This window comes from Schistocerca cancellata, chromosome 1, assembly GCF_023864275.1.
Source record: "Schistocerca cancellata isolate TAMUIC-IGC-003103 chromosome 1, iqSchCanc2.1, whole genome shotgun sequence".
Taxonomy (NCBI): Eukaryota; Metazoa; Arthropoda; class Insecta; order Orthoptera; family Acrididae; genus Schistocerca; species Schistocerca cancellata.
The window spans coordinates 1208216834-1208241949 of record NC_064626.1 but is presented as its reverse complement, the minus strand read 5'-3'; the positions used below and the strand labels follow the sequence as shown (position 1 = coordinate 1208241949).

At 37.4% G+C, this 25116-nt stretch overlaps 1 protein-coding gene across 1 annotated transcript in view; it reads left to right on the top strand.

Moving 5' to 3' along the window:
* The window catches only part of LOC126094666 (NKAP family protein CG6066), a 59137-nt gene that overhangs the window by 3826 nt on the left and 30195 nt on the right, over positions 1 to 25116 (top strand). Inside the window, exon 2 of the mRNA XM_049909179.1 lies at positions 5970 to 6084. Within this exon, the coding sequence (XP_049765136.1) occupies positions 5970 to 6084 (115 nt within the window). The remainder of the gene's footprint in view (positions 1 to 5969; positions 6085 to 25116) is intronic.

Genomic DNA, 25116 nt, shown 5'->3' with positions numbered 1-25116 from the left:
TACCGTTGATCAAGGCACGCTAAGCTTTCACTGAATCTGATAAGCCGACAGGTGTGGATCTTCAACGGCGATAGCATGAATTCCCAGCACAATCACATGTCCCGGGCCCATCTTTCTTGTCTGCCTTTCCAAGGGCTCTCCTTCAGCTCATCTTACCAGAGCCTAATTCTAACCTTTGTGGGATGGTGAGCATCAGGTTACCTTTCGGCTTACAATCTTTGTGCAGCTGCATAAGTATTGCGACACTTGCCAACAATTTTTATCATTCTCACTATTTCTAATGGTGTGTAATCAGCCATTTTGGACAGATTAGAGTCAAAAAACAAATTATGCTGATCGCTTTTACTATTATTGGTTTTCGTAGTTTTTTCCTTCAATGAAACATCTGGCAAGTGTGTTGCAGAACAACTGACTTATTACAGTGTATGTGACCCATTTCTTTACACATGCTCACTGTTGTTTTCGCCACAGCATGAAACTGAAACATACAGTATTCAAGTGCACTCTTTCAGAAAATTACTTAGATGTCTAATGGATGAGTTCCTTTCAAGAGGATGCCTTTACATATCTCGATATGGACGTAAATAATAAAATACCCCATGGTAACCTGTCCTTCTCAGATATGGAGAGAAGGCAGAAATGAAAGACGGGTCTGAGAAAGTCGATTGCGAGACAAGGTGACTCAAATAAATTTTTCTCTTATGGGCTGTAGATATCTGCATTGAGAATAATTTTGCTTGTACAGATTTGGACAAATTTCACTTTGCAGGAACTCATTAGGGTCTCGCGAGACGTGATTGTTCTGAGTCCCACGAGGCAAAATTTATCAGAGTTCGACGAGGTGGAATTTTACTAAATCCCGTAACACACATTTTTTTCTAAGTCCATAAGAAAAAAAATTATGAGAGTCACACCAGTCAAGAACCATTCTAAGTGAGTACAGCCAAAGAATTTTCAGAGTCTCCAAAGGTAAAATTTCTACGAACCTCCAGTCATTATTTCAAATTCCCTGACAATGACACATATTAGTTAGCCTCACAGCTCCACCCTTCTCTTCTCTTATTGTGCTGGCACAATCACAATGCTGTCTCTGATTTGGCACCCTCTAAGTGGTGCACATTGGGTTCTGCTAATGCTAATGCAATTTGCTTTCAAGTTAATCCCTGCTAGAGAATTTCAAGGCCTTTTCAAGTTGAACTTGACCTTGGTTTGACCTTGAAAACAGGGTTCAAGGTCATTTTTAGGTAACCATTCCATGACCCCCTTCAAACCTTACAACTTTTGCTAGAGACTGTTTTTGCAGAATTGTGCCGCTCCAAAGATATTGGCTGGTATAAATTAAAATGGGACACCCTGTATAGGTAAAGGGAAATGTCAGATTCCAATTTCCGTAGTTTTAGCTGTTGTTGGTGTTTTGGTGTTGTCAGCTGTGGGTGACCTATGTAGGTCAAGGGAAGTGTCCAATTCCTGTAGATTTTGTTGGTGTGGCAGAATGTTGTAATTTTTTTTATTTTTTTTTCATATGTTTGTATATTTTGGGATAGTGGCGTGTTTCTGTTTTTACTGTTTACTGCTTGTCCCCGCCCTAAAACCTCCAGTTTCCTGCAGTTGTCCTGTTAGTTTGATTGTATTTTTGGAGGGGAATGTTACCATCTTATTTATATGTATTTTTGTGTTTGTCGCTGTGTGTATTGGAGATGCTTGGAAGAGCCATTTCCACCATGTTGATGAAGACATGGGTCAAAGCAGACAAGTGGAATCAGACACTTCTGTAATGAACATGAATAATTTAATCTGTGTTTGTTTTACAGAAGTAGATTGAAGAAGGATAAAGATGTCTTGTACGTTACATGTGATTTTACCTGCTAAGTTCATTTTCCATTTGGTCTGAAGGTGACAAGCAGACTCAGTGCAGAGGTGAAAATTCTTCTGCCAGTCATCACCTTTATTGTCTATACAACCATATAGAGTTGTGTCAAAATCTAAAAATTCATATGGAAGCAAAATTCCAAAGGTACAGTTTTTTCCCTTAATTTTCTTTTTTTGGGAAGGGGGGGGGGGGGGGGGGCTAAGCAGCTGGCAGTTTCTCCTTGCTAAGGACCTGTACCAGTCTGTGCAAATAACGGAGCTCTTTCAATGTTCATCTGCAATTGCAAAAGTGAAGTCAAATGATCATTTGGTTTTTCTGTTTGAGCCACTTTGGTGATTTGCACATCAGTGATGAGGGCAACACAAACACCTAGACCCCGAGCGGAGAAAAGCAACAACACAGCTTGGAATCGAACCCAGGACCCCCGTGTCTAAGACGGCAACACTAATCATGGGCTGCAGATTAAGAATGTATATCAGATTTGACCCATGACTTAATGACTTCTGGCATGTGGTGTCATTCTTGCAACACAGAACACTGCCAATATTTGTTTTGCTTCTATATTATTTTTGGCATGTAAGCTGCACATTGCAGGCTGATTATACGCAGTCATGACAGGATCTTCTGTTACTCAACTTCATCATAATGGCTGGGTAAGGTATGTGCTCTGAAGGCTCATGCCATCTGCGTAATGCCCTCTTACCCAGACAAAAACATCATCATCATCATCATCATCATCATTTAAGACTGATTATGCCTTTCAGCGTTCAGTCTGGAGCATAGCCCCCCTTATACAGTTCCTCCATGATCCCCTATTCTGTGCTAACATTGGTGCCTCTTCTGATGTTAAACCTATTACTTCAAAATCATTCTTAACCGAATCCAGGTACCTTCTCCTCGGTCTGCCCCGACTCCTCCTACCCTCTACTGCTGAATCCATGAGTCTCTTGGGTAACCTTGCTTCTCCCATGCATGTAATATGACCCCACCATCTAAGCCTGTTCGCCCTGAATGCTACTTCTATAGAGTTCATTCCCAGTTTTTCTTTGATTTCCTCATTGTGGACACCCTCCTGCCATTGTTCCCATCTACTAGTACCTGCAATCATCCTAGCTACTTTCATATCCGTAACCTCAACCTTGTTGATAAGGTAACCTGAATCCACCCAGCTTTCGCTCCCATACAACAAAGTTGGTCGAAAGATTGAACGGTGCACAGATAACTTAGTCTTGGTACTGACTTCCTTCTTGCAGAAGAGAGTAGATCGTAGCTGAGTGCTCACTGCATTAGCTTTGCTACACCTTGTTTCCAGTTCTTTCACTATGTTGCCATCCTGTGAGAATATGCATCCTAAGTACTTGAAACCGTCCACCTGTTCTAACTTTGTTCCTCCTATTTGGCACTCAATCCGTTTATATTTCTTTCCCACTGACATTACTTTCGTTTTGGAGATGCTAATCTTCATACCATAGTCCTTACATTTCTGATCTAGCTCTGAAATATTACTTTGCAAACTTCCAATCGAATCTGCCATCACAACTAAGTCATCCGCATATGCAAGACTGCTTATTTTGTGTTCACATATCTTAATCTCACCCAGCCTGTCTATTGTTTTCAACATATGATCCATAAATAATATGAACAACAGTGGAGACAGGTTGCAGCCTTGTCTTACCTCTGAAACTACTCAGAACCATGAACTCAATTTACCGCCAACTCTAACTGCTGCCTGACTATCCATGTAAAGACCTTTAATTGCTTGCAAAAGTTTGCCTCCTATTCCATAATCTTGTAGAACAGACAATAACTTCCTCCTAGGAACCCGATCATATGCCTTTTCTAGATCTATAAAGCATAGATACAATTCCCTGTTCCGCTCATAACACTTCTCCATTATTTTGCCGTAAGCTAAAGATCTGGTCCTGACAACCTCTAAGAGGCCTAAACCCACACTGATTTTCATCCAATTGGTCCTCAACTAATACTCGCACTTTCCTTTCAACAATATCTGAGAAGATTTTACCCTTGTTGTCACACTGCTAATGACCACTATTCTTTCCATCTCCTATTGTTTTAGCAGTTCAACTGTTTTTATACTCTTAATGTGTCCAGCTTATGAGGAACTTGCAGAAGTGTTTTGTGCCCTTCTATTGCTATAGGATTGTGAGCACATTCTTTTTGTGTATAAGCCAAGTATCAAGTTTTATCAGAAATGTCCCACTACAAAGTTGGGATCAACCAAAAGTTGCGATTCCACCAATGTGCTGTGACCTGTGATGTAACTGTGTTGTGTTGTGTTGTATAACTTCATGGTAATGTGGTGTTTTTCAGTCGGGCCGCATTGTACGTGGCATTTTGCTGTATATGGTGATGCTCTCTTGTGTTGATTGTTTATGTTTCAGAGTTGTTTGTTAGGTATGTTAATGAGTCATTTGACATTATGAGTTGAGCATATTAGGTTACTGTTGCAAGAGTTTGTCCCGGATTACTAGTGAGTGATTTTGCTTATTGCGGCTGATGGATTTATGTTTTTGTGTGGAATTATTGAAATTGTTGATGATGCAAGTTTTTATGAATTAGGAGGTTTTTCTTGTTGGTGTTTGGTAATTATTGTATTGGATTGTGGTTGATAGATATTTTGAATATTGGTTTTCTATCATTAGTTAGGTTACGTTTTTTATATTAATTATGTGAGTGGATTTCAGGTTGTTGTAATGTGGTCTTAGATAGATAGGTTTAAGTCAAGGTCTGGATGATGGATTGGACAATTTATATGCATTGGTTTTTGATACCGCGGGCTTTGTTGGAACTGCCAGACAGGTCAAGTGAAATTTGCGGTGTCGGGTTTTGAGTTTATGTTTGAGTTCTTCTTATTGAGGAGTTCATATGACCTATTCAGTCAACAAAAGTTTGCAATAGCAGGATTTATGTTGGTTACTGGTATCATCGTCTTTGTCTGAGTTATATAAGACAAGTAAAATTTATGGTACCACTAGTTTTCTTTTTTTGGTTGTGTTGAATGTTAAGAATTTCATGTGCTTGATTTTTGGATTAATATTTGTTTCGAAATGGAGTCACTATTCTTATTATTGTATATTTAGATGTCCTGTCCCAAAACTCCCTACTTTCCTTGGTTGGCCTATTACTTTCATTCTACTGAGATAAATATTTTGTGTATTGGTTATGTTTGTTTGTGGGTGTAATGAGTGATGTCACATTCATCACATTGCATTTGCTTTAAATAGGATGTCTTCCATCTTGGTGACATCACAGAGCAAAACAGATCTAGGTGCAATTGCAACTTCTTGTTTTGCCCAAAGTTGTACATAGATTTTCACTTTCCGGGGATTTGTAGTTATAGAAGGAGACTGCATTCCCAAATAGTATTGTAAATTAATATATTGTGCTAATTCTGTAGCCTTTATGGGAGTCAATAACTTTTCCCTTGATATGCGACCATGTTGTCAAAAGTGCACAGTACTAACACACTCACATATCTAAAGACTTTTGTATTGAAGCTTAATATATTACTTCTCGTGTACATAATACATTGTCCAAGAATCATACAGTTAACTTTAAAGAAATAAGGCACTTGATGAAGTGTACTGTTAAAGCCCAAGTCCCTTCTCTGTATAACGCTATGAAATGAAGTAGGAAAGGAGGTTAATGCGGAATACTCACAGATAATAAGTGTTTGACCAATTAATGTTTCATTGAACTTTGTAATGTATGTAATAATGAACATTCCTAGCTAGTTAATATTATATGCTGGGCTGGCACTCAGGCATGCAACATCCTGTGTTGTCTGACTCAAATATTCAGCCTGCTAATGCTCCTCATTGTTTTACTGAACACGACAAAGCTCTCTTGCTAATGCTTCTCTCTAATTTACTTAACACTACAAAGCTCTCTTTCAGAAAGTATTATCAAAGCTAACCAATTAAAAGGTTGAAATAGGCACTTAGAAACAGGCTGTCGTAAGCTCGTACAGTTCTGGCACCAGTAGAATGCTCTTAATTATTTCATTAACGAATATATATAGTTTACCACATATCAAATTCAGGATGAAATATTATTTACCAACTTTTTTGTGTTGCAGCTCTGATGAAGAAGAGGCAATCTCTGGAGATGCAAAAAAGAAAGACTCTGTTGCCATTTCTTCTTCTCCAAAGAAAAAGAAGAAACATAAAATGAAAGCCAATAAGAAAAAGAAGGTATGTAGGCAGTACTGAGAAAAAAATGAGTACATTTATGGAATTTTGAGCTTTATATTTTTCTCCTAGGCTGAGGGCAGAAGGTAATACAAAGGTTTGTAGATTTTTTTTTTTACCATATTTAATTAATTCTCCTGTTTTTTTCAGTTAAAGTGTGTAGGTTCAGTTTGTATTAGTCGCCAATTTAGAAGTCATTTGCACCTGTATCTCTCTTTACTTCTGTGTCTAATATTTAAAAAATTCAGCACTTTAGGTTTGCAGTGTCACTTAATGTTGACAGTGTAATTTACATTTGGAAGTCTACATCTGAAAAGTAAAACAGAACACCTCTTTAGGTTTCAGTCCATTGAGAACCATGTGGTCAGTGACTGCAATATTATATTAAAATTTGCAGGTTTGAAGTAATTTATTACAGCAAATCAATTTCAGTCACTGTGTGACCATTGTCAGTGATAAAGAAGTACAAGACATAAAATCAGACCTGAACACCATATTATGTAACATAGTCTTAAGTCACATGAGTACACTACATTTATGACATGCAGTACATACCCGATATTAAAGTCTTGAAGACTCGCGTAATAAAAGCACATATTACAACTTCAGCATGATGTCAATACAGAAGAATATAGCAACTAACAAACAAATTTTGAACTGAGCTTTTAGCCTACAATTACATGGAGCAAAGCTCAATTCATTACATAGGCATCACAGTGCCCTCTTATTCTAATATTCGTTTACACAGGATTTATTTTACTTAAAAAGTGGAGGCCAAGAGTTTATACAAAAGAATAGTAAAAATGAATTAAAAATTAAAAACACAATCTTTGTAACCCAAGAAAACAGGAGAATGATTGGATTGCAATGCTGTGACACAGACAGGAAGAAGACTGGAGGTGAGATACCATGAGCATATGGTATTGGATAGAAGAGATATAGTTGACAAGTCCAATTTTGCAGCACACTTGGGTAACACCGGTCATACTCCTCCAATATCTTACCTCACAGCTTAAATTGCTGCGCCAGAGGAGAAAAGGGCAGATATCTTGATCTCCTGGAGGATATTTTGTAATCAAAAATGTCCCAGTTACACCTTGCTTAATGAACAGATAGCAGTGAGGAGCGTCCATTTTTGGTAATACTTCAAACACTATCTAACTCCTTTGAAAAAATAAGAAGTCTACCAGTTCAGTAATAGGACAATAAACACCTTAAAGTGAGCTCATATATAGTGCCACACAATTATTCGTGATACAAGTACATACCCAAAAAGTCAGTATAAATTTGAAAACTTAATAAACCATGGAATAATGTAGATAGAGAGGTAAAAATTGACACACATGCTTCTTTAAAAAAAATAGAGGGAAACATTCCACGTGGGAAAAATATATCTAAAAAGAAAGATGATGAGACTTACCAATCAAAAGCACTGGCAGGTCGATAGACAAACAAACAAACACAAACATACACACAAAATTCAAGCTTTCGCAACCAACGGTTGCCTCATCAGGAAAGAGGGAAGGAGAGGGAAAGACGAAACGATTTGGGTTTTAAGGGAGAGGGTAAGGAGTCATTCCAATCCTGGGAGCGGAAAGACTTACCTTAGGGGGGAAAAAGGACAGGTATACACTCGCGCGCACACACACACACACATATCCATCCGCATATACACAGACACAAGCAGACATTTGTACCTTTACAAATTTGTACCTTTACAAATGTCTGCTTGTGTCTGTGTATATGCGGATGGATATGTGTATGTGTGCGAGTGTATACCTGTCCTTTTTTCCCCCCTAAGGTAAGTCTTACCGCTCCCGGGATTGGAATGACTCCTTACCCTCTCCCTTAAAACCCAAATCGTTTCGTCTTTCCCTCTCCTTCCCTCTTTCCTGATGAGGCAACCGTTGGTTGCGAAAGCTTGAATTTTGTGTGTATGTTTGTGTTTGTTTGTGTGTCTATCGACCTGCCAGCGCTTTTGTTTGGTAAGTCTCATCATCTTTCTTTTTAGATATATTTTTCCCACGTGGAATGTTTCCCTCTATTATATTCATATATATATGAAGAGATTAAGGACAATGTGCTACCAGCTGAAAAGCAGAAGACAACACTTATATGATAACAGCAGAAACACACAGGATTTTAAGATAATAAGTAACATAAGCTTTTGTTGGAATTGGAGATTCCATCCAGGGATAAGTAGGAATGCCACCAAAGACACTGTCAGGGGAAGTGCAACTGGACTGCACGCAGTGTCATTAATATCTGAAGAAGTGCCAATATGAAAATGGTTAATTAATATTTGTGTTTGAAATAATTATCAGTCTTGACTGCAAAAAATCACACAGCAGTGGTAACTGGTTTTGATGTCATCTAGATTGTCATCAGACCATATTCCTAGAATGCAAAAAAAAATATTATCCTTAGAGGGCAACAAGCACAAAAATTCTACAGTCCCTCTATACAATAAAAATGGATACACAATCATAATGAAACAGAAAGGTTTTTATACTACCATGTTGTGGGCAGAGAGAATGAGTGGGGCACTGATGAGTGATGGAAGACATCTTTGGCAACTGATAAATAGCATTAAAACGATGTATTTAGGTAAACTATTGACCTAATCAGTCTGAGACTTGACATTTAAAACATTATTACTCTAAAGCACATTTTGGCAAAGTTTGAAAAAGTAACTTTAACTTTTGATTTTATTCTTAATTATGGTGCAATACTTATGCACTATGCTCAGACATTTTATGGTGTCGTGGCGTTACTAGCAGTGAAATGGGATAAGTCCCAGCACACTCACTCGCCTATGTATTTCACAAATGATACAGTGCTCGTTTCGCTACAGTGGCTCTTCATCACTACCTGCTGTAATTCAAGCCAAAACTGGAGCATTATCTAGTTTAAATGGTTTGATCCAGAATTAAAATCATTTCCTCCATTTCTGTTAGTTGAATTTCTCCTACCATTTCCATGCGCATTGTGGCTATCCTCCACCCAACCATTCCTTGAATTTCTACTATAATTAGTCCTGTTCATCCAACTTACCCGAAATTCTCTCCCTGGTTGATTATTGTCATCAAAATTCTTCCTACGATCTTCCACTGAGGGCTTCACCCTCTCCACAACATCAACATAATTTTAAAAAAATCACTAATATTACCCGTAGGGGCAGGTACAAGCAATTCTCTAACTTTCTGAGGCAACTTAGTTTCTAAAGCCATAATTATTGATTCACTGCCTAGCTCTTTGCCCAAATATTTCAGTTTGTTTATTCAAAGCTGACAGAAAGCTTTCACAGTACCCTTCCTAGTGCCAAATCTCTCTTTTCGCCAAAATTCACTCAAAATTCTCTGCTGCTTCTCTTTGGACCAATAGTCATCTAAAAGTGCTTTCTTAAAGCTATGCCATGAAGTACAACTATCAGCTACCTGAGCTGCCCATCGATAAGCATCCCCTTTCAAAAAACCTCTCACAAATGATATTTTCTCTTTGTCATTCCACGTTTCAGGCTAATCATTAAATTTCCTAATGAAATCCAGTGGATGCATTTCCACATATGGTTCAAAGTTACTAAATTTCTTACAACTAACAAATGAATGACTGTTTGGGACACTACATATCCTATGCTTTATATTTTGTACCTCTTCCATCTGTTTCTCCATTTCAACCGATTTTGAATCTACACTTTTATTTTTACTCTTACTTTTACCAGTTTTTCCTCTACCACTGCTGCAAACTTGGTTTCTACCTCCGTTTCTAAATCATTTTTAATCTGATCGATTTGGTTCTCAAGTTCAACCCTATTTTCCTGGCTGCTTTGACTGTTTCTCGGAAGCCTCCACGCTCCTACTATAGTCATCCCAAAGTTTCTTTCTCTCATGTACACATTTACTACTCATTAATATTAATTTCACATTAGTATTCTGCTCTACTCTCTTTATTATTTCATTACAATCTTTCGCTAGTGCCTCAACCTTCTTATTTAATTCTGAACAATTAAAGCTGACTATCTTAATTTCCTTATTAATTTCTTTCTGCAGTTCATCCTTTAAGCTAGCCATGTCAGTTTTAATGCTCGCAGTTTTATTTTCCACACTACTAATGTCTGCTTTCATACTACTAATGTCTTCTTTCGTACTCATAATACTCAAACTACTCATAATTTGCCTTAACATTGCTTAAAATTTTATGTCTGCCATAAACTTTTGCCCTTGCTGACTTTCACTACTAGATTCCTCCCTCTTAGCCTGAATGACTTCATCCACTTCAGTACTGTTTTTGTCCATTTTTGCTCACATCACCACACAATGTAAATGACATTTTTATCATTTCATCTACAATAGGATTTTTATCCCCATCATTCAAAGTTACATTCGTGTCCGATTTATAGCCACTATAATCTACAGAACCAGTCCCCATTAAGTCTTTCTGTTCATTTAAAAACTTAACCTCCACAGCTTTGTTATCAGTCGCATCACTCCTCTGTTGTCCATTCTCCCCCATCACACTGTCTTGTTCGTTAAGGCCACGCATTATGTATCACTTAACATAAAATGGCTTTTGCAGTGAATTACCTTATTTTTATTCATTCGTTTACTGCTGCTGCGGTCGTCATCGTGACTCATCGTCTGCACGGCTGCTGCAAGTTGTAATTTTCTCGGCGATGCGTGTTGTTTATCCTGGTTGGCTGCTTCCACCAGTGTGCTGATTGGCTGCACCTGTACTCAATGGCTGCTCCAATAGAACTGGCTGCTGTCATAGTGTGGCCATGAAACCCATTCACTGATTGGCTGCTGCAGCTTCTTCATTAGAATCACTGTATTGTAAACTGTTCTTGAGTTCACTGTTCAGAGTTTGCGAGTCCTAGTTTATTGTGCCCAAATACAATAGCCCTCACCCGAAAGGGCACCGTATGTGATGTTCGCCCACTTTATTTCTTTGATGATAGCCCTTGGTGTCGACGTACTGCATTTTAATACTGACTGAAAAATGGGGGGGGGGGGGGTGGAAGTTCAACACTGACAACTGTAAATGATGTAACCAACAGCTGCAGAATTGCTTTATGTTCACAACGCCACAATATTACACTGTTATACGGCCAGTTCACTATTGGTTGACTTTTGATAAGCCTCATTAATAGTGTGCAGGCAAACGTCAGCATACTGCTACAATAGTTTACTGTTGAACATCTATGAACAGTAAAAATCTAACCACACAGTTCTTGCAGAATAATACAGTACGTGTGACACTACTGAACAGACATTGTCATTGTTTTAACACACGTATTACTCTAAAGTATACAGACTTCCCATCTGAAAATTGGCCGTGGCCTGAATGTATCTGGACCAAAAATTGGGCCTTTATATATCCTCACAATAACAGGCACTGAAACTATACATTGTTTGGTGCTTAATTTACAGAAATTACTATTAAAACATAACTCATTCAACTAACTGAATCTATCAACAAACCTGGTAAATATTTTGGAATTAATTAAGGGCTGGCATTGCTAACATGTTTTTGTATAGAGCCAAATAAATACTTAAAGAATCCTAGTAGGTCTTCTTCCAAATGTTTGTAATTAGTACAGAATTTATATTTGTTTATAAGTCAACAATAGAGTTTAAGTCGTGAAACAATTACCTATTACACCCTATAACAAAAGTGTTAGGTAGGAATGGTCAAAATGAATTAGGAAATTAATTACATCCACAAAACTAAGCACAAAATTAGATCTGGTGCTATATTTCTTAAGACTGAGGGTCAAACTTTCTCTTTTGTGAAAATACAGATTATACTCATGCATTTTAATGGTAATGAGGCAAAAATGAAAATAAAATTAATTTAAGGAGGAAGATGCCAAGACAAGAGAGGAAGTAAAGAGATCCCAGCTTGCTTCGTCACAGACTGGTGGACAGATCACCGAATGATAAATTCAGTAATTGCTCTATAAGTGCCACCCAAATGGTGGAAGCAAAAGAAAAAAGCAAAATATTTGCTAAATCTAGAACAACTAAAAGATAAAGAGGTCCAAAGGAAGTTCCAGAACATTGTGAAGCAAAAGTTGTCTGCTGAGTCTGCTGTTGGATAACACCGGTCAATACTTAAAACCATCATGCTTTCAGCTTGCCAAGAATCAACTGGATTCATCGAAAGAAAACATCGAGACTGGTTTGATGAAAATGACAATGAAATTCAAAGCATGTTAGGTAAAAAAGAAAGGCCTACAATCCCTGGCAAAATGATCCAGAATCAGTCCACAAAAAACAACGTTGTCTCCATGCCAAAGCTGATGTTTAAAGGAAAACCAGAGTTCTTAAAAACCAATGATGGACTATAAAATCAACCGAAATGGAAAATTCAGCAGCAACCAACAACTCCAGACCCTTCTTCACTGCCACCAAAGCAATCTGTGGCCCCTCCAAAAAAAAGACCTACCCCATCGATCTAAAGACAGTACACAACTTTTTGAAGACTCTGCATCTGTCAACTCGTGGTGGAAGGAGCACTTTGAAGAACTTCTAAACAGAGATTCAGAAATGCACGAGGACGTTTTTACAAAAATACCACAAAAACCCATTCAAGAGCCTATGACTGATGACTCTTCCCTTCAAGAGGTTGAAGAAACTATCCACCAACTGAGGAATGACAAAGCCCCTGGACTGGATGGAAGCCCAGCTGAAATATTTAAAAATGGCAGTACCAAATTAATCAAAAACTTTCACATTCTTATCACCAAGATATGGAATACTGAGACAATACCTGCAGATCTGTGTGACAACCAATATCATTGCTATATTCAAAAAAGTTGAGAAGACCTATTGTGGAAACTACCGAGGAATATCACTAATCTCAACAGCTGGATGGATCCTTTGGCTGAAAAAATCCTACATGAAACTCAGTGTGGCTTTAGATCTAATCAAGGCACTGTGGATCTAAAGAACAGAACCAACCCCTGTACATGGCATTCATAGACGTTGTTAAAGTCTTGGACTCTTAATCGAGAAGCACCCTGGAAAATTCTGGCATCAAATGGATGACCTGGAAAATACATTAACATAGTTTGGCTTCTACATGGCAACATGAATGCCCTGTCCTTGCAAGCAATGGACCTGGAAAAACGTTTTAAGATTACCACAGGAGTCAAGCAGGTATGTGTTATTTTTACGTAGCCTATTCTCGATATTTGTGGGAACAAAACTTCACCTTGTTAAGGAAAACCTGCCATTGGGTGTTGAAAAACCGTATAGAACTGATGGTAAGCTATTCAACCTTAGCAAACTTCGAGCAAAAAGCAAAATAACCACAACAGCTGTCATCAAACTTTGGTATGCTGATGATATCGTTATCATGGGCAGACACAGCAGTTTGGTTCCTTAGGAATGCACACACACAGAGAGAGAGAGAGAGAGAGAGAGAGAGAGAGAGAGAGAGAGAGAGAGAGAGTGAGAGGAGGGGGGGGGGGGAGATCTACAAGCTATCCTAAATGCGTTCAGCCTGGTGTACAAATCTATTGATTTAGAGCTTAACACAGACAAACAAAAGTCCTCTATCAGCCAGCCCCAAATTCTACTGCAGCAGCTCCAGTTATCACAGTTGATGGAACACCTCTAGAGATTAAAGAAGATTTTCCATACCTGGGAAGCCATATTTCTGCAAATTCAGACATAGATGCAGAAATTCAACACCAAGCAAAGTCTGCAAGTACTGCGTATGGTCGTCGTCTTTAAAAGAGTATTTGATGACCATGATTTGAGTGTTAAAACTAAGCTTACAGTCTCCTATGCCATTATCATGCATACACTTCTTCATGGATGTGAAACCTGGACCACCTACAGGCGTCACTTAAAATCCTTACAAAAATACCACCAATGCTGTGTAAGGAGAATGAAAGGAAAGTGGCAGGATTGGCAATCAAACAACAGCATTTTGGAAGAAACCAACTCCATCATCACTGAAGCAAAAACTGTCAAACACCGACTTCAGTGGGCTGGTCATATCCACCGCATGCCGAACTCCCTTATCAAATCGTGTTGTCCCAATTGGAGAATGGCCAACGCAATCAGGGAGGGCAAACAAAACGATGTAAAGATGTCCTCAAATCAAATATGACAAAATGTCAAATACACAAATGATTGGAAACTGCAGCCCTAGGTAGATCCAAATGATGCCGAATGGTTCATCAAGGAACACTTAATTTTGAAAAGCAGAGACAATTGCAGGAGAATAGGAAGAGAGATCACAGAAGAGAACAGGAGGTCTACACCATTCAGTCAACACCAAATGGGTATGCCATTACTGCAGGAGAATCTGTGGCTCCAGAATTGGACTATTTAACCATCAAAGAATCTACAGATAGCACTACTAAAAGGCATTTCATACTCACTTCTAAAAGACATTTCACACTCGTCAACGAGTAAATGCCTTTGATGATGATGATATTTGGATCAATCCACACCAAGTTGTTTAGCACTGGTTGCTTGACCATCTCAGAAAAAAATGATATTCACTGGGTGGATTCCCTCATGTTTCATGGACTCAAAAACATTTTTAAATTTTTTTTATTGGTATGAGTTAAAAATAGTGGCATTCTTTCGCATTTATAAGCATCTCCAGTTTTTTAAATTGTTCAGTAATGGGTTGCCCCAGACCTTTCAAATAAGAAGCATTTTGTTCAGCACACATTGGACTATTTAAGACCATGAGCATCTAGCTAAATATATTCCTAATCTGCCTTAATATTTTTTTTGTGCTATTACACTATGTAGTATAGTTAATTTTTATACGGTATCAGTTGTGAAAAGATTACACTTAAAAAAAAGACTATTTTAAAAAACAGAATTTTTGTATTTTTCCATTATTTGGCCAGCAGTGTCTTTGTTAGGGGACTACACTAAAATCTGAAAATTACACACTAACAGACTTTTATAATATCAAACTTCAGTATAAATTTCAACTTTGAGATTCAGTGGGAAGTTACAAAAAATTAAAAAAATAATTAAATAAAAAAAATTTTTAATTAAAAAAAATTACCAATATGAGTCAGAAACCCATTTCTTAATATCTGCAATATCTGGACTGACAGATAGAGTGTAGGTCAGTTACACAATTCATACATACCTATGATAACTTTTTTCTGTGAACCAGCTACTTACATTATCTTGTTCTTAACTTATTTGTTTTTACTACATTGTTCATTGAACAACAGAGAAATTTCCTCTCTGAGTTTGAGAAGTTGGTTGAAAGACAGGCATCCAGACTTGAACCTGTGCAGCTTCTTTAAATGTGGTTCTTGGCCTTGGTGGATGGTAAAATGTAACATGCACATCTTGGTTTTGACATCAACTTTGGCAAACCACCACTGTTCACTGTAAACACAAGCCACTATGCCCTTATGTTGAAGTGTCAGTGTACAGCAACCCACTTGGTATTCCTCCAGGCCCACTATATTAGGTCGCATTCTCTCCTTACTTTTCCAGCAAACTTTTCATACAACTAATCTCACTAAATAGTTCCTCCAGGGATACTGTGATGACTGTTTCAAGTGAGAAAATCAATTGTTAAGGGGTCATGAATTATAATTTATTCAGACACTCAGTAAACATTAACACTTTTGATCTGTATATATGTGTCTGTGTGTGTGTGGGGGGGGGGGGGTCGGGGGGGCGTGTATGCGTGTGCCATGAGAGGTCACTGTGCCCTCACATATCCCCGGATCTCAAATAGGGAAGAACAGAAGAGAATAAAATATAACCTTAATTAAAGAACACTTGATGTTATTGACATTAAAAGTGTGTTACTAGACAACAACATTACCAAGAGAAATTATTTTTATCATCATAAAAACAATCCACTTCATTTATTTATTTATTTAGCATCCATGTCATCGTACAAACAATATTGGACTTGTCATACATAGAAATTAACAATATAGAATATACAAAATTAAATTGTCTACAATTGGATTTGTCATACACAGGAATTAAAATATAGAATGTACAAAATGAAACTGTCTATAATAAATGACAGCAAACTTACAGTTTCTTTCCACATAAATGGTTTATAGTAATTTGTTTCTCAGTAACAATATATAACTGGTGCTATAGATAGTAAAGTACAATAAAAGCTGAAACAAACAAAGATAGAAAATTTTGGAGATTAGTTTGTAAAGTCATTTTCTTGGTCTTCGAGATATTCATTTATTGAGTAGCAACATTTATCAATTAAAATTTTTCTAAGTTCCAATTTAAAATTTGTATTGTCCTTTAAATATTTAATGTACTGAAGCAGTGCATTATAGAGCTTAATGCCCATGTGGCTTACATGCGTCTGAGTTCATGTTCTTCTTACTTGTTCTATGTGGAGATCATTCTTGTTCCTTGTGTTATAGTTGTGACAGTCTGCATTTGTGTGGAGATTACTTAGATTAGCTTTGTTAAGAGTACACATTTAAGTATATAGACTGATCGCAGAGTAAGTATTCCTAACTTTTTGAAAAGAGGACTGCAGTGAGCTTGTGTCAGACTGTGGGTAATTATTCGAACAGCCCATTTTTGTAAAATAAAAATGTCTTTCAAATTTGATTTTGAGCTGGCCCAGAACACTATTCCAAATGTGTCCATGAAAGATCAATAAAGAAAGATAAAGACATTAGGTCATAAACTGTCAGTTTCTGTAATGCACAGTATACATTAATAACTGTCATTTTTCTTTCTTTAATTCATAACTAAATGCGTCAACTTTAAAGTTCATCATTAAAGTAACTAATGAAATAATCAATATTTTAATTTTTTAATGAAGTAATCAATTTCATAAGATCAGTCAATAAAGCACTGATAAACTGGACAGTAATAATTATTATCAAAATCTAACATCCTTTCTATCATCGTAACCAAGGATTGTGATAACACAGCAAAGAGAGAAGTAATCAAGGGCTTTACAAAGCACACAAACACAGATAGATAAGTAATCAAAGTTACATCTACTATCATTAGTAATTAATGGATTCAAAAAGAGATTCAGTGGGAATGAAACAAATGCATGAATACATAAATACCTTACATCTTTGCAATATCCAAAAATATGTTTTCGTTGCACTTCTGTGTCACATTTTATCACTACACTCATAGGTACTCTGCTTTTTTTATAAATACCTAACCAGCACAGTAAATACTTCACATGGGATTGACAACACTGTCACTGTTCCACTTCAGTTGGATTTGTCGATAAACACCCAGTCATCCGTGGCCTGTTGGGTAGGATGTCTGCACACACACACAGATGCTCTGGTGGAGTGGAAGAAATGGGGCTATGATGATTGCGCTGCTTGCCGCAGTACAGATGTGGTGATAATGCAGCATGGCCAGATGTCACTGTGCACTGCTCGATGGAAAACTCGTAAACTGTTGGATGACTGCTTAGTTCGCTGCAATGTTTTGGTGACAGTAAGGTAGAATGGCTGGTTGTTGCTGTGCATGGAAAATTTGTAAACTGTTGTATGTCACATTTTGTAATGTTGATTACTCCCATTAGTCAGCAGCTTGCATGCTCTGATGTAGTTAGTGTCACCAGGTTATGGTACCATGTAAACACAGAAAGAAAACATGCAACAGGATCACTTCACTTTAACAGATTATGCTGCAACAAAAAAAAAAAAAAAAAAAAGTAATCATGACACACATACAGTACAGTTCAAAATGGTGCAGTGACCAATTTGGAGTACATCCACATTGTAGTAATTCCTAAAAAAATTGAGTTTGAAAACCATCATATGAGATATCACCTTATAAGTCATGGTTTACTTAAAGTACTTTGGCATGCATATCGAAAACTTCTTGTCATACTTCTTGATGAGAAGCGGGCAAGTTACTTAAGTCATCTACTTCCTCCTGAATTTTTGATATGACATCTCAAACTTCTTGCTCCTTTTCTTTGGGTGCATTATTTTTCATATATACTGGCACTTCAATCTCATTATCTGTTTTCTTCTGAATCGCACTAATTTCTAATCTGCAGACACGTTCTCCTTTTCTTGCACTAAACCAGCGAAATTAACCTCCGATTCATCATCCCCATCACAAACACTTAAACATTCTGTTCCATAATCAATCTTATATCTTCTTTCTGCCAGCCAGTCATTGCCAAAAATCTAGTCCACAGTCAAAGAATCAAGAATCAGTACCACCACATCAAAATGTCTGTCTCAAATCTTGCAGCTAATGAGTGCCTGTCCAGTAACAGTGTGACTTCTGTGCCCAGTTGCTGTAATGATATGTACACTATTGACAGGGAAAACTGGCACCTCTTCTATTCCACGAAGCTGTTCATATGAACTTGTAGACATCACTGTAGTATCACAGCCAGAATCTAAAATTGCTGTACTTTTCTGACCACTTACACTAAGTTCAATCCTGGATTTAACACTTCATCTACATCATGTGTATATTCTCTCAATAGGTCAGCCCTAATATTATCAGTTTCACATTTAATCATTTGTAGTCTCCTATTTGAACTGTTAGACTTTTCAGACATTTTGGAGCAGTCTCATCTGAAACTACTTATAGATTGCACGTTTTGTCAATGTCTGTCATCCGTATCTCTGAGTGGCGAACAATCCCGAACTCTTCCATCTTCTACTGTCTGTGGGTTATGCCTACCAAAATTATTTTCTCTCCTCTCAGTGTTTCGAATTTTGTCATTATTATGCCGATAAGTTCTCAATGTTCATCTCCACACATGTCATTGTGTTGGTGTTGATTGTCGTGTTGTTAGTCCCACAATTGACGTCCGTAATTATCTTGTCTCAGTGCATCATTTCATTGAAAATGTTGATTACGATGAGTCAAATCTTGCTTTGATCCTCTTGACGTTCCTTTATTATTTATTTCTTCTAAATGATCAACAACTCATAATAATTCAATGCTTGCAACGCTGTTTCCTTACTTTCCATGGTAAATGCTTTATTAAAATTACGATCAACTAATAGGATTGTCTGCTAACTATTGTGCTCCCAGTGTTTTTGAAGAAAGTCATGCATCAATCCCTCATGCCGATCATAATTATGCCTAGCAAATAATTTCTCTTGCAGAGAAAAACACTTTCAAAGGTTGCAAATGTAATATACTGGTCAGACACAAGATTTACCCATATCTTACACAAGTATCGATGTTTTCTGATTCATTTTGAATTTGTGCAAATACAACTTTAAATTGTTTCATGAAATCCAGAAGATATAATCTTTTATATGAGACAAATTCTTTAAACTGTCCTTCATCAAGCACATTGTTAACAAGATTTTTACAATTACCTGTACCATGATTTTCTTGCATTAACATTTCTTTTTCCTTCCGGATAATGTTTGTATCTACTGGGGTATGGGATATTCTTACATTCTTTCATTGTGCCTTCCTGTGTCTGTATTTTTGATTCTAGATCAGAACATTGTTGTTGCACACCTGATACTACTTTAATGACTGATTTCGTATTTTCCTCACATGCAGTATGAGCTCGAACAACCTCATTATTTGTAACAGCATTGCTCAATAAAGCTTGTTTTACTACTTCGGTTTGTGAGTTGACTTGTTTCTGTATCTTACTTACAGCTGCTCAGTTTTTTGACACTATGTTGTAACCTCATGCATAAACTGATTGTTTCTCATCAAGTGATTTCCTGCATTCCTGAGCAAAATTGTTAAACTGACTCAAAAACTCATTACAAAAATTCACTACTTTTTGGTCCAACATTTTGGTCAATTTTTTAATTTATTCAGAGTTTTTGTTCAGATTGTGCTCATGATAATAGAGTTTTTTCAAAATCAGCTTTCATTTTTTGTAAAAACTGCATCAGTATGTCCTCTCTTCATGCAGCCTCAACCCTATTGTTATCTGTTACTGCCACACATGGTTCAATGTTTACATTCAAGTTTGTATTTTCACTTTCCGGGGCATCAACATTTTGAATTCTACCACATAGTTCTGATTCATTAACAAGATCCATATCACCACTGTTCTGATTAACATAGTCCTCTCCATCGATAACAGTAGCATTCACTGTTTGATCAAACATTGTTATTCAATTGTCTACTGCATACACAAATTATAATTAAAATGAGATTATCCACAGCCTGCCAATCTTTTCCTGTCCATTATTGCTCGTTGCTTGGAAGTCGAGGTGCTGCTAAAAATGTTTGATTCACTCACCACTCATAGGTAGATGCTGCCGATCAGGCTTCTGATCCAAAGATTGTTGCAGGATGCAACATCCGTGTCATAGGTCTCCACGTATAATGTCTCTGTCGGTATTCGTCCAGGGCTGCTATATTTGGTTGCAGTCTCTCCTTACTTTTCCAGCAAACTTTCCATGCAGTTAATCTTATTAAATAATTCCTGCAGAGAGACTGTGATGACTGTTTCAAGTGATAACATCAGTTGATAAGGGGTCATAAATTATAATTTATTCAAACACTCAGTAATCTTGGTCTTCATAATAGAATACAAAGGGATGAACTGTGTCCTGTTTGTTTACCCAGTGGTGCCCTTGTAAAGGAATAGTTTTCAGGAAAGTCGGCAAGAATTAAGCATTCGTCAACTGCCAAGGTTTGCTTTTTGCCTTTCAGAAATTTACCCTGAACTGTGGCAATAAAGTGATGTGTATTTTCAGGCTTTGAAGGTTAGCTACTAACACTTCAAAAAACTCTTCTTGTGGTTTTGTAATTACCACTTTTTCCATTCTGTCTTGTGTCACCCATTGTTTGTATTATGTATTGTCAGGCATCAAATCACCATCTTCATATTCTTCAAACACATCGAGTAAAGCTTGTGTGCCTGGACAGACTTGACATTTTCCCATGACCACACAATTGTAACTGTCAATATTCCAAACCAGAACTTCCAAAAGATCTTTATAGGCCACTCTAAGACTGGCCCCTTCTAACATCAACTTTACATTCTGGTGATATAACAAACACCAACATTAAATTCAGTGATAGTTCATTCAAATTATACAATATTAACCTTTTTGTCTCTGAACCTTTGTACCATTTTCTTTCACAGAAACAATATTTGTTACGAGGCATCAAATAGCTGTTATTGTCATCTTTGTGGAACCTAATAATCTTTTCGATCGTGTTTTCATCATGAAATTAGGACTTCCATGTGGTGTAGCGCAACTTTTCTTTTGAAATCGAACTTCCAAATGCTTTTTGACAGTAGTTGCCACTTTTCAATTTTTGCATTCATTGCAAAAGGTCTTTCTTCTTCACTTAGTTTTTTAATTTTACCAGCAGGCAATACGCACAGTATTTCACAGGCTAAATCCACTTTTTTAATAGCTCGCCCTTGAACAACATCCTTTATCTGAACTATCACTATCCCTTTCTTTATTAGTGACAAATGTCTTAGAATAACATGTTAGACACAATGACTATCCTAGTATTATACTGATAAAAGGGATTTTATTTTTAGAATAATGATCAGACATTATTTCACCCAGACCTTTTGTTACAGGCTTATGTTTCTTAAAAGGTTCCAAGCAATACTGGCCAAAATATGATGAAATTTCTTTAAGAACTTAATTTCATGGTACTTGCAAGTTGAGTTAACCTTTTGAGTCCACTTTTAAGTGAAACAACACTTTTTCTTCTTCACTGTAATCTTCAGTTGAAGTAATGTCTCTAAGAAGCACTCCATACACACTTTTGTGGCAAGAACACCAGTAGAACACTGAGACTCCATGGTTAAACTGCACACTTCAAGAGCTCATTGTTAACTGTGTGTGAGTGAACAGATGTTGGTGGAAGAGGGAAGGCAACACAAAGACTTGTACAGGCTTGTCTGTGAGCCTGTACACACTTGCAGATCCTGTCTCCTAACCTGCTGAAACTTTCTGCAGAGGATTGTTTCAACAAATAATCATTCGTCACTTTAATTTCATGTGTTTTTCATGTGTTTAAATTATATAATTGATATACTTTTTCCACTATACCAGAGAAGGAAAGCTGCTACTCACCATATGGCGGAAATGCTGAGTCACGATAGGCACAATAAAAAGATTCACACAATCAAAGCTTTCGGTCATTAAGTCCTTTGTCAGCAGTACACACACACACACACACACACACACACACACACACACACACACACACACACACACGTCTGCAGTCTCAGAGAGCTGAAACTACACGTTCCAGCTCTCTGAGACTGCAGAATTGTGTGCAAGTTGTGTGTGTGTACTGCTGACAAAGGCCTTAATGACCTAAAGCTTGGATTGTGTGAATCTTTTTATTGTGCCTATCGCGACTCAGCATCTCCACTATATGGTGAGTAGCAGCTTTCCTTCTCTGGTATTGTTTCATTCCATCCTGGATTTTCCATTGTTTGATATACTTTATTCCTGTAGTCCAAATATTGCAGATATTAAGAAATGTAATTTTGACTCATGTTTGTAATTTTCTTTTCTCGAACATCCCATTGAATCTCAGAGATGAAATTTATACTGAAGTGTGATATCATAAAGGTCTATTTTGTGTTTAATTTTCAGATTTTTATCTGGCCCCTTAACAAAGATATTGCAAGCCAAAGAATGTAAAAATTCAAAAAATCTGTTTTTTTTTTAATTTAAATAGTGTATTTTTTTAGTGTAAGCTTCTCACCATTCATACTCTGTAAAAAGTAAGCATACTGCATAGCATAATAGTGCAAATATTAAGGCTGAGAAATTACCCCTTCTCTGGAAAAATATTTTCCAAAAATCGAGCTTTTTAAGTTTGCAACCATTAACTTAGAACCATTAACATATATTAAGGAATACATTCAGCTGGTTGAGTATGGCTTTAATTTATAGTCCAGTGTGTGATGAACTAAATGTTTCTGATTTGAAAGGCCTGCAGCAACTCGATACTGAATAAAAAAAAATTAAAAAAAAAAAAAAAAACTCAGAGGTTTACAAGATTCTTTTGTAATGATAGGGTTTTAGGTGTTATACTTCCAAAGCCACGAACCCTGTCTTCATGGTGACCGATGGCCATTACATCTCTCTCATTGACACTATTCGTAGAGAGATTCTATGTTCCATTCCCACAGCAACTGCTGGCGTCTCTACGCTTACTTTTGCTTCAACACCTCAGTTTGTACTTTCATGCAGTGCCCATAGATATCAAGTTAGCATTCTTGCAACTAATTTTATTGGTTGTTCATGGATGTCTGTAATTATCTTTTGCAAATGTAAAGTAATTACTACTATGGCCAACTGACATTTATATAACCTTTTATCATTTTATTTTATTTTTATCTAGATTGCTATTTAAAGTTTTCACATATGCTATCATTGTATGTTAAGCACTACTGGCTTTCAATGAAATCACGCAGCAGATGAGGGGCGGAGCTTTCCCCTTTATACCACATATTGTTTTGACGCTATTTAGCAGTGGCCAGAAGTGTCTTCCAACACTTGTCAGTGCTCTGCTAATTGTCTGTGCTCACCATTTAATGGCATAAAAACTTGTTTATTCTATTAACAGTACAAGGAAAAAGATAGATTGCTACTCTCCATAAAGATGACATGCTGAGTCGCAGACAGGCACAACCAAAAGATTGTTACACATCTAACTTTCAGCCGAAGCCACTTGGACCGGAACTGTCGAAGATGGCGGTCATGCGGGCATGAGCTGTGCTCATTTGTGTTAATGTATGTTTGTGTGTTTCTTTTTTCTAAAGAAGGCTTTGTGTGAAAGCTAAATGTGTGACAGCCTTTTCATTGTGCCTGTCTGCAAATTGGCGTGTTATGTTAATGGTGAGTAGCAATCTATTTTTTTCCTTATATATTGATATCCCAACCGGGAATTTCTATTTTATTGTGATTGTGTTTCTGTATTTTTTGTGGAGATGGATTCCAGCGGCTATCTGATTTGGTGAAGGCTGCCGGTCTTGCGTACGAGATGAAGGCAGAGCTCACCATTTGCAGCATCGTTGACAGAACCGACTGCGGACCTTTGGTGCAGAGCCGGGTGGAGGGTCTGAAATCAGAGGCTCAGACGGTTTTGCGACCGTGTTGGCTGCAGATTCCTTGACTTGCGCCATAGGGTGGTGGGGGTTCGGGTTCTGCTGAATAGGTCAGGAGTTAACTACACTCAGCTGGCGGCTACACAGGTAGCATAGGCTGTGTGGCGTGGACTGGACGGTTTTTTAAGTTAGAAGGCCTCGGGAAAGTACAGGGTGGGCTGCAATCTCAAAGGGTGCATGGCAAATACAGGACGTGCTTGGATCAAGGAACAGTCGGAATTGTAGTTGTAAATTGTTGTAGTCCCTGAGCTTCAAGCGCTAATAGAAAGCACAGAAGCTGAAATCGTTATAGCTACAGAAAGCTGGCTAAAGCCTGAAATAAGCTCTGCAGAAATTTTTACGAAGTCTCAGATTGTGTTAAGGAAAGATAGATTAGGCAGAATTGGTGGTGGAGTGTTTGTGTCTGTCAGTAGTGGTTTATCTTGTAGTGAAGTCGAAGTAGATACTCTGTGCGAATTGGTATGGGTGGAGGTTATACTTAACAGCCAAACTAAGCCCAAGGCTCCGATGATATAATTGCTGAACAGTTCAGAGAAAATTTGAGTCTCGTAACAAATAAATACCCCACTCATACGGTTATAGTTGGTGGGGACTTCAACCTTCCCTCGATATGTTGGCAAAAATACTTGTTCAAAACCAGTGGTAGGCAGAAAACATCTTCCGAGATTGTCCTAAATGCTTTTTCCGAAAATTATTTCGAGCAGTTAGTCCACGAACCCACGTGAGTTGTAAATGGTTGCGAAAACACACTTGACCTCTTAGCCACAAAAAATCCAGAGCTAATAGAGAGCATCATGACTGATACAGGGATTAGTGATCACAAGGTCATTGTAGCTAGGCTCAATACCGTTTCTTCCAAATCCACCAGAAACAAACGCAAAATAATTTTATTTAAAAAAGCAGATAAAGTGTTACTAGAAGCTTTCCTAAGAGAGAATCTCCATTCCTTCCGAACTGACTATGCAAATG